This window comes from Haliaeetus leucocephalus, unplaced genomic scaffold (genome assembly GCF_000737465.1).
Source record: "Haliaeetus leucocephalus isolate CR32 unplaced genomic scaffold, Haliaeetus_leucocephalus-4.0 Scaffold260, whole genome shotgun sequence".
Classification (NCBI taxonomy): domain Eukaryota; kingdom Metazoa; phylum Chordata; class Aves; order Accipitriformes; family Accipitridae; genus Haliaeetus; species Haliaeetus leucocephalus.
In genome coordinates this window covers 8,342-20,528 of record NW_010972696.1, presented here as the reverse complement: position 1 = coordinate 20,528, position 12,187 = coordinate 8,342, and the positions used below count along the sequence as shown (strand labels likewise).

The following is a 12,187-nucleotide window of genomic DNA, read 5'->3' as shown; positions in this document are numbered from 1 at the left end:
GCGGCCGCCGTTTCTCGCTGGGTCTTTCGGGAGGGAGTTTAGTGGAGATCCTCGCCCGGGACCTGCCCCCCGCCGTCGCCTCCGCCGCCGTTTCCCCGGCCGGCTGGCTCTGGGCCTTCTGCGACGAGCGGCTCGTTCCCCCCGAGCACCCGGACAGCACCGCCGGGGCCTACAAGGTGAACCGGGGCCGGTGAGGGGGGAAGGTCTGCCGCCGTCCCGTGTCCCGGTCCGGTCCGGTCCGGTCCTGACCGCCCCCCCCCGCTCTCCGCAGGCCCAGCTGCTGCCGCGGCTGCCGGTCCCCGGGCCGCGGGTGCTGACCGCCCCCCCCGGGCTGCCCCCCGCCGCCGCCGCCGCCGAGTACGCCGCTCAGCTCCGTCAGGTACCGACCCCGGGGGCGGGGGGCGGGGGGGAGAAGCGTGTACCCGCCCCGGGCTCCCGTTCCCATTCCCGTTCTTTCCCTAGGTTTTCCCGGGTGAGGACATTCCTGTCTTCGACTTATTGCTGCTGGGGGTCGGACCGGACGGGCACACCGGCTCCCTCTTCCCCGGTCACCCCCTGCTCCAGGTGAGCCCCGCTGCCGCCGCCGGTATTTGCCCCCCGCCCCGGGAACGCCGTTACCCCGGTACCGTCATCGGCGATAGCCCCGGTGGCGTAGTTTGACAAAGAAGAAGGAGGGGGGAAAAAAAAAAAAAAGAGCTTTGGGGGTTGAATTATCCCTCTGCTTTTTTCTTTTTGAATTTCTCCCTGTTTGGGCGGGGGGGGGGGCAACAAAAAAGGAGCTTGGGGCTCGAGCGGAGATGCGGAAGGGTCGAGGAGCCTCGGTCGCCCTCCACAGCTGTCGCTTACCTCGGTGCTGGTCAGAGCCTGGATTGCCTCCCTGTTTCATGGGGTTTGGGTGTTTTTTTGCCTTTTTTCATGTTTTTTATTGTTTTTACTCTGATAGGAGAAAGAGAAAATCGTCGCTGCTATCACCGACTCTCCAAAGCCGCCGCCGGAGAGAATAACGTTGACCCTGCCGGTGCTGAACGCCGCGCGGATGGTTGTGTTCGTGGCTACGGGGGAAAGCAAAGCTGCCGTTTTAAAGGTTTGGACCCAAACTGTTTGTCTTCTTAACAAAAATCCAAGGCGTTTGGGGCAGGGAACGAACTATCGTGAGGGTTCAGTCAACCGCTGAAGCGTTTTGGGCACGGTTTGCGGTTCCCTTTCGCCAACTGCTCGGCCACGACGCCGTTCCCTCTCTCCCAACAGCGCATTTTGGAAGGCGACGAGGAAAACCCCCTTCCCGCCGCTTGCGTCCAGCCTCGCTCCGGGCAGCTGCGCTGGTTCCTGGACGAGTCGGCAGCCAAGGAGCTGACCATCCCCGTCGAGAAACATTCCGTCTTGTAGAGCCGACTGCCGGCCGGCCTCGGGTGACGGTAACCGCGGCACTGGCGGCGTGACGTTCCAGGTGAAGAACGCCGCGTTCGATCGTAGCGCTCGGTTGTGGCACAAACCACGGTTTTTATTTTTATTATTTTCCCCCCACACACACTTTGTGGACCAAACGGTGCTTTGCCGAGCACAAATTTTTATGTAATAATCCCTTCGGTTCGGTGGGGGCTGTGTTGGAACCACACGTGGTGATGGCGTCGCGCGGTTCGTTTCGGTCACTGTGACGTGAAAGGCATGCGCGACATTAAACAGACGGATTTCAGCTCTTCTGCTCCTGGTTCTTTTTCCACCTGGCCGCGCTCTTCCCTAAATGAGGGACTCGGGGAGCCAGGTGCAGGGTTTGGGGTGTCGCGGTGTCGGCGACGCGAGGACAGATGGACGGATGCTTGTTCAGAGCAGCTCTGGCTGTAGGGTAATGCTCGGTTTCCCTCGTTGGTTTGTGAGATTCGTCTTTGTTAATCCTGACTTTAACTGCGCATCAGTTTTTGCCTGAAACTTGGTGTCGGCGGCTCCTTCCTACCTTGTTTTTTCACATCCCTGTGCGCCTAGCGGTAAGGTTTTAGCTTTCAGTAGCAAAGAGCGCTTCGAGATCGCACGGTGTCTGTTGGTGCAGCGAGAAAGGAACAGCGTTCCTGTTTCTTTTATGCTCTAGGAAGCGCAGCGCTTCTGTGCCAGATTTAGGAAAAAAACCCCAAGAATTGAGGTTCCTGGGCTGGACGTGGATATTTACAGGTACATCACAAAGCAGTTGGACAGGACTTGGAGCGTAAAAGCCCTGAGCCGGCAGTACCGGGTGCAGCCGTCCCTCTCGACGGCATCTTTGAGCCACGGAGTCGGCGGCTACCGGACTACGAGCGATTCAGCCTTCGTCAGCGACGTACCCAGGGTTTGTTGCTGCCGTCCGTAGTTATCTTTAGCGTCGCCTTCCCAGGGGTTACGTATAGATTCTGGTGGGAGCTGCGAAGCAGGGCTGGTCAGCGGCTGGTCTTGCCATCTCCGAAACCGCTTTTAAGGAGATCCAGGCAGAAAGCGTCAGGGTTTGCAAGTTAAACATGAACGTGACTAAAATCACATTTGTGTCTGCCCAATAGCCGAGCTCCACATCTTAAAAACGCAAAGTGAACCAGCAGAGCAGATGTGCATGGACGAGACTTTGAAACTGAAATCTAACGCAAATTATTGAAAATAACGTGATTCCCTGTTCTGGGACCTGACAAAGAATGCAAGTTTTAATGAGGTGGTTTTGGCAAACGTGAGTCCAAAACCGTGCGGTGGTAAGTTTCCACACATCAGGTCCGTGGTGCTCTGTCTGTAGAAACCTGTTTCTCTTGCGCAGCTGCGCCGTGTCATCCCTCCGGTGATTCCGAAACCTTTTTCCCCTCAGCTTTATGGCTTTTTCTAAACTATCCCCCACTGATTTCCTTCTATTAAAAGCGTTTGGGCTTTTTGACCACCCTGGGGGCTGATGCGAGTGCCGGATATTTCTGCTCAGAGTTTCCTGTTTCTACACGTCCCGTGGGGCGCGAAGGGTATCAAAAACCACCGGTTGCGTAACGGTCAAAACGACAGATCTTGTTCAAGCTTGATTAGGGAAGCGAGAGCAGGTGCGGAGCACAGCAGCAAGCAGGGCTGTTTCCGTGATACGCTCTCAAATTTGGAAATAACTCAGAAAAATCCCCTCGCTGTATCCCACTCGGTCGCTTCGCGTCGTTCCCGAATTCCTTACCCCCTTCCCTTGGTTTTGGGGTATCTTGTGCTGGCGGTAGCCGAGATGGGGACGAGGTGGGCAGAGCGTGGAGTACCGAGAGCAAATTTGGGTAAACCCGGTTGCGCCTTTCTTAGCATCGTGTAAATTTACAGCCTGAACCACTTTAGCATCCCAAATTTAAATTCCAGCGCGCGCAGTCTCGTCTTGAATAGTTCTGTGTTAATTAACGGTAACGGGCAATTGTTTCTAGGATGGAAACGGCACGTGCGGGTGAGCAAAGAGACGGCTAGCGCCGTCCCGCTGCAAAAGCAGGACCCCCTGAGCTGGGATGTGGCTGAGCACAAATTCGCCCGGTCTCAAAAATAAATTGGAAACCAAATCAGTACTGTTTTAGCACGCAAAACTTGGGGGGAAACTGGTAGAAAGGGGTGGGAAGCCGCAGAGGTGCCGCTGCCCCTTTAAGGGTTATTTTGTGAGGGGGAGGGGGTTCGATACGAGACTTTATTTGAATATTTATGAACTGATGATCTGGAAGGGAGAGAGACGGAAAAGCGCTGCCGGGCGGAGAAGCCGGCATGTGGCGCGTCCCCTCACCACCACCGAGCCTGGCCTCGGAGCCCGGCTGGCAGCGAGCGTGCTGAGGCCGAAGATGGGAGGAAGGTGTTCGAGCCCTCTGAACGGGAGACAGCGCAGGTATCTGAGAGGTGAGAAAGGACTTTGGCTGTCTCCGTTGTTTTTTTTTTGGGGGGGGAAATACAAATTCTGTTCGCAGCAAGTCGTGGCAGGGCTCCCTTGGTGGTGTCAGCCCTCCTTCCGCACCACAAGGCTGCCAGCACTGGGTCAGTGCTCGCGGAGCTCACGTTTGGGCTTGGTGAGATGTGAAATCCGATTTAGCTGTTGGTTTTAAGGCGTTAGTTGGACAAAAACCAACGGAGCGGGCAAGAGGAGTCTCCGAGCCCTTGTCTCTGGTACCTTCCTCTTCGGATGGCTCTTGGAGGGAGGGTTGGGAAATGCCTCATCCTTAGAGCGTTGGCTCGCTGCACTCCCTGCCTCCTCCGGTGTCTTGAGCGACGCGTTTCTCTGGGCCGTAAGATGCCTCTGGAGCTTCAGACTGCGGTTTTGTTGTCCGATTCTTTCAAGCCTACAGGGCATGACATTTCAGTAACTCTGCTATCGATGAATTTGCTCTCTTGTTTCCATCTTCCCAGCTGGCGGAAGAAGCGTTTGAAGAAGCAGTGGCACATAAGAAGCCTTTTTAAATTTTGATTAGTGTCGGACCCTCTGACATTTCAGATCCTTTTTTGACCAGGCGCCTTCCCGGGCTACGCTGGCCGCATTCCCGGGGTGACAAAGTGCCCATGGTTTGGGAGTGGGGTCCGGCAAGTGCAAGAAAGAAAAGAGCCGTAACTCTTTATTTCCTGAAATACGGAGAGGTTGCTTCATGCCTTAGCGCTCGCCTTCTGCTGCTGTCCTTAGAGGATAGTAAAAAAAATGTTAATTAAAAGGAGCGAGCAGCCTCCTCTGGCAGGAGGGTGCCCCCCAAAACGGGCTCTGTCCTTGCTGTGCCCCCAGGTCGCGCAGATGCCACGATGAAGAACTTCGTGCCCTATTACCGGAGGCAGCTGGCGACTGCCCTTCTGAGACGGGTCTCGGGGGAGCTGGACCCCCAAGGGAAACCAGCCCCGCAGCTCCTGGCAAGAGAGGTAAAAGGCTCCGCGAGGGACACGAACCTGCTGAGGTCCATCTTGTCTTGGAGGTGCCTGGGAAGATGCAGCTGCTGTTCCCCGCCTCGTTGCAGTTTCATCGTGTAGTTGAACGTTACGCAGAACAGCAACCTGTTGCTAGGGAAAACTTTTATCTTTTGTGGCTTAGAAGTAAATATTCAGGAGTGTGTTTTAAGAGAGATGAGAAGGTGGGATCGATAGCCGAGGGTCTAGCTCACAGATAGGTGCCAAAGACCGTCGAAGCCCTTACAGCAGCACCACGGTTTTGTCACAGAGAGTGACAACCTGGTTTTTTAGCTTTTCACCACCACTAGATGTCCATGTCCCGCTGCCTCTCGCTATTATTTTTGCAACCCTGGTAGCAAAAGGTCTGGCTGGGGCCAGCTTGTATGCGCCGGGCGATGGGTCTGTCTCCCCGCAGTGCTGACGCTTTGCACCTTTTCCAGCTCTTTTCTCGTGTGTCCTCAGCTCCGGGGGCCGCCCGACACCGCTCTGCATGAGGGATTGCTCTCCCAGTATGACGGCGATTCTCGCAGCTGGCAGGAGAATTACTTCATTCTGCTCGGAGATTTTACCCTGCAGTGGTTCGAAAGCGAAGAGGTAAACATGCTCCCGCAGCTACTGCTGCAGAGGTTGTAAAATGGAGGATTTTTTGTGGTCAAACCTCGTGAAAACCTCATCCCTTGCAGGCAGAAGCGAAGGTGGGCACGGGGCCACGCAGATACCCCTGCCCAGCTGCTCATGTAAAAACCTGCCACTTCCCATCCACACGGCTGAACAACCATTCTCTTTGCACAGAGAATCCTTCCACAAATATATTCCGTTTCCTTTAAAATTCGCCGTGGATCACCATGTTGCGTTGGATCCTTCTGTTGTTTTAATTGTCGGTACCTCTTTCACGCGAAAGAGGTACTGAGTTTTGAAGCTGGCGTAAGTGAAGCCACGAGGAACGAACCTGCTCACCGTTGCCAGCCGCTCCATGGTCAGTGTGAACAATTAATCACCGCCCGCAAACCCTCGCTGAGGACTCGCCCTTTGATTTCTTTTCTAGGCCCTGAGGAAAGGCTGCGAGCCCAGAGGCTCGACCGCTCTCTCCGGCTACCTGCTGCTGTCTTTGCCGAGCGAATATGCCGAATTGCTCGGCGATCTGTGCCAAGGACTCACAGGTAATTCTGTGACGCGTCGACGGTTAAGAAATAGGTCGTGGCTGGGGTAGGAGCGGAGTCCGGTTCGGCACCTCGGAGCGTGACGGAGGAGGATGAGGTGAACGCACGAGGCACGTTCTGTGTCCGGCCAAGAGACCCTGCGCCAAAAGGCACACGAGAAACTTCCTTATGTGTAGGCAGGGCCATAATGCTCGGGGCTAAACTTTCGGTGTTGCCCGGACTTGGCACTTTTGAGATGTCCTGCAGCTGAATCTGTTGTTTTCCTTGTTTCTCCGCATCCTCTGGCATTCTCCCCCGGCAGACAGCTGTGCTCGGGGCTGCCGGCAGCCTGCACGGCTTGACTCGGCCAGCTGGAAAGTGAAAATCTGAAACCCGAGTGGCACGAAACCAGAAGCAGCTGCAGAGAAACTTTGCCAGTGACTGAAATTCATTTCAAACAGTTTTCTCTGTTCAGCTCTTCAGCATGCAGCCCTCTGGCTTTTATTAGAGAGCTGCCTACTATAAAAGAGTTTATATCTGGTTGCGAACACTTGTAAATTACCGTTGTTGTTTTAAAGTACAGACGGCACCATTTAAAATAAAAAATGTAATGGTATTGGGATCTTTCCAGTCTGCTGCAGATACTGGTTAAAAAGGAGGCGAGCCTTTACAATCTGCTCTTGGAACAAAGCATTCATACTCCTCCCCTGTGAATGGTTCTTGCTGTTTACCACGCTGCGCCAAAACTCCTGTTAGTTGCGTCTATTAATGCTAAAAAAAGGAAAAGCCGCCCACCTCGGCAAAGGCCACGTCAGCTGATCCCGTCCCTTTGGCATTTCCCCAGCTTGTCGGCCGACGTCTGGTGGGGCATGACCCCCCTTGTTTTCTAACGAGCGGCTGAGACGCGGTGGGGCCTTGGATCGTTCTTGAAGGATGGCGTTTTATTTTACCCGTAAACTGGTATTCCTGAATGAAAACACGAACGGCAGCCTTACTGCTAGGGAAGCTTGCAAGAGTTTATAGAGATTTAATTCAAAATTGTTGCAGCACCAGCATACATTGCGCTCCTTCCTCTCTCCTTCCTCCCCAAGGTGGCAGCCCCTTTGCCGACCCGCCAGGAGAGTTTCTGTTTTTCCTCTACCATCCCTTCCGGAGGCATTTCTGCTTCTGCGCAGACTCGGCGGAATCGCGACGGATCTGGAAGGCCGCTCTTCGGGACGGCATTCGTTACCGCAGCACGGGTGAGGCTGCCGAAGCGGGTGGGTGCTGCCTAACGAAGCGGTGAGGTCCGAGAGCGTGAGCTCTCCACCCTGGGGATCTTTTCATGGAGCGGGCAGCACGAGTGGAATCTCACCACGTTTGTGCCCGGAGGGCAAGCGCCGCTTGCGGCCTTTATTCTCACTCGGAATAGTTTTTAGCTGCTGCGCTCCCGCGGTTTGGTGGGAATTGCTCTGAGCGTCCTCGATTAAATGTCGCTGGGACTAACCTGTCCTTTGTCCTCAGAACTACAGAGGAGAGATTCTCTGGAAGCGGAGGCGTTCCTCGAGGCTGTGCGGTTTTACAGGCAAGAGAGAGGCCGCTACGGGGCAGGGGATCTTCTCCTGGGGCCGGAACCTGAGGTCGGTAAAGAATTCCGAGACCGGAGCTTTTCCAGCAAGGTCATTGCTCTGAGGTGGTTTCAGCCGCTCGTTTTGGGTTTTAGATCCTCGGAAACGTGCTGATGGAGGATTTGCTGCCGGTGCTGCGCTCTCAGGTGCTCCCGAGCATCAGAGGGTCAGAAAGGAGACGGCGGCAGCTGTGGCTCCAGGTGAATGCCCGGGGCGTCGCTTGCACCCAAAAGTCAGGGCTGTGCTGACGCTGGCACACGCGGTGATGACCGGCGTGCTCGGAGGGAGAGTGGAGCATCGGGTCTAAACTTCTCAAATAAAGAACAATTGGGACAAAAAAGGCTCGTTCCGGGGCTGCTTCCCATGGAACACTAGAGTGAAAAACGTGGAGCATTGCGGCATGTGAGCAGTGTGGCTGGTTCCACGTATCGGCAGCGAGGGGATGGTTGTAATGGAGAGGGACGAAGTAATTACTTGATATTTGGGTTGGGTGAAACGAAGCGGGATGAGTCAAGGAATTTTAGCAGCGTGACACGGATGGGAGGTGGGTTTTTATTCAGTGGTAAGCCCAGTAATGGTAACATTCCCAAAAGTTGTGCCTCTTGCCTCTCCTTTGTTCCTTCTTTCTCTGGTTCACGCGCTCCTCATCGGCTGCCCAGTTTCTCCAGGAGGTTTATGCCCTGATCCTCAGCGAAATTGCCAGCGAATTTGAAGGTTTTCAGAAGGAGAAAGAAAAACTACAGGTGGAGCTGGAGAAGAAAATTCGCCCCGACCTGGATCAGATGCTGACTCTGAAGGATGAGATAGCCAGCAAACTCCAAGGTTGGGCAAAGAGGTGGAAATGTTGGGATAAAAGGCAAAAACACAGGTTCAAAAAAAAAAAAAGACCTGGAAAAATCCGTGAAATTCATCTGCCTCTAGTTGCAGGCCTTAGTTTGTGAAGTGCTGGCTTGGATAGTGTCGGTTTGGGAACCGACGACCAACAGCTACGGCGAATTTGGGTGTAATAAAGAGGGACTGTGGGTGGGAGATCTCAGGTGGCATTTTCTACCCAAACCTGAGCCCCACAGGTGTGACTGTGCCTCGTGGAGCGCAGCACGGCATGGAACACGGCGCGGCATGGAGCACGGTACGGTCCGTCGGGCGACCCACAGCTTTCGCTCTTGGCAGCCACAGTGCAGAGCCCGGCGGAGTCGTGCTGCAGCCAGAGCGTGGAACCTCACCTGGAGTGCGTGATGGAGGAACTCATGCGTCCCGTCAGCTCGGGAGTCGAGGTGGTTCGCTTGCTCTTTGCCCAGAGGGTTGATGAGATGATCGGACTCGTCCGGAGCTCTCCCGTCGCGGTCCTGCAGAAAGAGGTAACGCGGGAACGGGACGCCAAAGGCGGCTGCTCTCTTCCAGCCCCACCGCGGCCGTTGTGGGTGCGGGACCGATTCTTGAGGCATTGGTGGCTTCGCAGTGCAGCAGCTCGTTTGAATCGGTGTCGAATCCTGGCAGGAGGGTTCTCACATGGTTGAGCTTTATTAAGCGTCAGGTCTCGGCCGCTGGGGAGATGTCGGAGGACGCTTTGGGCTCACGCTCTTTCCCTGAGCACGTGCTGGTGGTCCATGCTCCGGAGAGGGAACGGGGGGGCGGAGAGCGGGAATATGGAGCCAGGGATCCCAACAACCCCGGGGAGCAAAGGCAGGGATGTCGCACGCCGCCTGAGTGACGCGTTGCTGCTCTGACGTAGCTTCTGACGCTGGGGAGAACGTCCTGGCAGCCCCACGTCATGCACCTGTGCTACGAGGAGGCCGACCTGTATCGAGAAAGCCTGCGAGGGCTGGAGGAGCGGTTCGGCTTCCGCGGCGTGACGAGCCTGGTGCTCGGCGCGCAGAACCTCATGCAGCAAGTAGGTGCTGACGCTCGGAGAGGCGGGGGGTGTCCGACTCTGGGGGCTCTGGCTCCGGCCTCAGCCGCTCGCTTCCCCGCCTCGTGCTCCGTTTCTCCTTGGGCTGCTCCAAAGGCACGAAGCAAAAATCTGCAAATATTTTCTTAGTTTAAAAAAGAAAAACAAACCCCAGCGAGTTGGCTAACCAAGGAGGAAGGGACTCACAATGGGGTTGGGGGGTGCGAGATGTGGAGCAAAATCCTGGGTCCCGCACGCCTGGTATCGGCTCAGCGAGGTGTTTTTTTTTTTAATCTTGCAGCTGATGGAGAATGCCACCCACACCTTCCTGCAGCTCTCGCAGCAGCACCTCGGCCAGGTGGCCGGCCGGCGCCGGCTCACCCAAACGCTGGGGAAAGTCAAAGAGCGGGTGCTGAAGGTGAGGCGGGGGTCGCTCTTGATGGGTTTATTTAGGTGGAGTTTGGTTTTTTTTTCTTTCTGTTGAACACCCACCCCGCTTCACTGTGTTTCCCTGCATTTCTGCGTTGCTCTCACGCCGCAGATGTGAGGTTGTTGCGAAGGGACCGATCCTCTTTTTGAATTGAATTGCAGAAATTTGACTATGACAGCAGCTCCATCCGGAAGCGGTTCGCTCAGGAGTGGCTGGTCCGGATTTTTCTTCCTTTTCTGCTGAAGCATTTGGAGTCCGGGTGTAAGCTGGTACGGTCGTGCCTGCAGCAGGCTGGGGGGGGCAGGGAATGGGCTCAAACAAGTGGGTTTTAGTTCAGCAAGAAAAAGCAACTCCTTCCCTCAGTGTCCTGGCGCTGAGGAACCGTCTCTCTGCAGAAAAGAGCTTTTAATTCAAGCCGCCACGGTGCAGGCTGCCAAACCGCAGCTCTCTCCTAGACGGCATCCCAAAAATCTCCTCCAAATGGACACAAGTCATGTTCTGTTCCGTGCCGCCGTGGGTGTGACCATCCTTTAGATGTTTCCCAGAACAGAACATTCTCCTTTATTTTTATTTTATTCCTTTTTTTTTTTTTTTTTACATCTTCCCATTCGCTGTGCTGGAACGCTGGCTGGAGCAATTCCCTCCGTAGTGAGTCCCAGGGGTGTTTTTGGAGGTGAAGGGCGCTCTGCCATGGGGAAGAGGGGCTCCTCTGGGATCCGAGGGCACTGCTGTAGACCCTGGCCTTGCTGTGCCCGATTTTTTTGGGGGGAGGCTTACCCAATTCCCGTCAATTCTTCCCATCCTGGCTGCTGGTTTCCCGGCTCGCTGGGAACACAAACGGTGATGCTGCCCCGCTCTTCCCTCCCCCACCGCATAGGAGCTGCCGCAGTACGAGAGCTTCGTGTTCGCCGACTTCAGTGGCATCATTAACCTGGAAAATATTTACGAAGAAACAGTCCTGGCCGTGCTGCTGCGGGCTGTCGGCAGAGGTGAGGGGGGGCTGCATTGCCCAGCGAAAATATTTCCCCCATCAAAATATCTCCAGTTGCCAAATCGTCGCTACTGCTTTTCTGTACCCGGCTGAGATTCGGAGGGGGGGGGTTGGTTTTTGGTTTTGGTTTTTTTTTGTTTTTTTTTTTAAGCCGTTAGACGGTGATTTCCATGTTTGTACATTCAAGTTTCTTTCCAGCTGTTGCCCTTGGTCCGTTCCAGAATCCCAAGGCTGAATTATTTTCTTCCTGCCAGTTTTCTTTCCCTCCCCCCCTCGCTGGCTGGAACCTCTAAACCTCCCGCTGGCCAAAGCCGAGGTGTGGGGGGGTGGAAAATCATCTCATTTTACAGGCGTGATGTCATGGGAGGGCTGCGTGTTCATTGCCGCCTCATACAGCGTCGAACAGGGGAGCTGTTATGGGCAGTGAGTGAGTGGGGAATGGCCGCGGGCGCCGCTTTAACCCTCGGGAAAGAGGAGGGGAGGGACGGGCGAGAAGGGGACTTCACCCGGTTGTAAAACTGTCGGCGGTTTTCCATCGGCCAAGCGTGAAACTGGGGTGAAAACAGGCTGAGATGGGTCCGTGTGGTTCACCTGAAAGTCGGATATTGAGAATTTTACTTGAAAACTTGCGAGTAGGATTTTGAAGGGAAAATACCTAAAAGTAGCATTTTGAAGGTGAAAATACTTGACATTTTGAAGGTGAAATATTTGAAAGTAGCATTTTGAAGGTGAAATAACCTGAAAGTGACAGTTTGAAGGTGAAAATACTTGTAATTTTGAAGGTGAAGTACCTGAAAGTAGCATTTTGGAGGTGAAAGTACTTGAAAGTGACATTTTGAAGGTGAAGTTTAGCGCTGAGGATGACTCCCGTTCCCTCTTCCAGCGCTGGCCGAGGCCTCGTGCCGTAACAGACACAACCTTTATGCCGACGGCTTCTCCCTGCCGCAGAGCACCGAGGAGCTGCTCTACGAGGAGATGGGCTGAGGACCCGGCGTCGCCGTACCGGCCGTGACCCCCCCTCACTGGTTGTGACCCCCCTCCCCTCCCTGGGTGGGAGTCAGCGGGGCCGTGTCCCATTGCGGGGGCCGGCGGGTGACTCCGAACCCCTTTGGCCCCACCGGGAGTGGGTTGTGACCAGTGAAGAACTGAGTGATTGGAAATGGCTGATGTGTGCGGAGTATGCTGGGGGGGGACGACAACAAAGCTGTGGGGCTTCACAAAAGGGGGGGGGAGAGAGAGAGATGGGGCAGAAGAGGGGGGAGA

The 12,187-nt window shown here is 55.1% G+C and overlaps 2 protein-coding genes across 2 annotated transcripts in view; both read left to right on the top strand.

Annotated features, from left to right (window-relative positions):
* The window catches only part of PGLS (6-phosphogluconolactonase), a 1,651-nt gene extending 150 nt beyond the window's left edge, over window positions 1-1,501 (top strand). The window contains exons 2-6 of the mRNA XM_010568828.1: window positions 6-176; window positions 272-379; window positions 463-564; window positions 944-1,084; window positions 1,249-1,501. Of these exons, the coding sequence (XP_010567130.1) occupies window positions 6-176; window positions 272-379; window positions 463-564; window positions 944-1,084; window positions 1,249-1,386 (660 nt within the window). The 3' untranslated portion in view covers window positions 1,387-1,501. The remainder of the gene's footprint in view (window positions 1-5; window positions 177-271; window positions 380-462; window positions 565-943; window positions 1,085-1,248) is intronic.
* A 911-nt stretch (window positions 1,502-2,412) lies between these two features.
* On the top strand, window positions 2,413-12,000 carry FAM129C (family with sequence similarity 129, member C). Its single transcript, XM_010568827.1, has 14 exons — window positions 2,413-3,843; window positions 4,712-4,842; window positions 5,332-5,463; window positions 5,915-6,029; window positions 7,100-7,249; window positions 7,512-7,627; window positions 7,711-7,815; window positions 8,275-8,437; window positions 8,786-8,973; window positions 9,348-9,506; window positions 9,805-9,921; window positions 10,095-10,202; window positions 10,811-10,922; window positions 11,808-12,000. The coding sequence occupies exons 1-14, from the start codon at window positions 3,663-3,665 to the stop codon at window positions 11,906-11,908; spliced, it is 1,878 nt and encodes a 625-aa protein (XP_010567129.1). The 5' UTR covers window positions 2,413-3,662; the 3' UTR covers window positions 11,909-12,000.
* The last annotated feature ends 187 nt before the right edge of the window (window positions 12,001-12,187 follow it).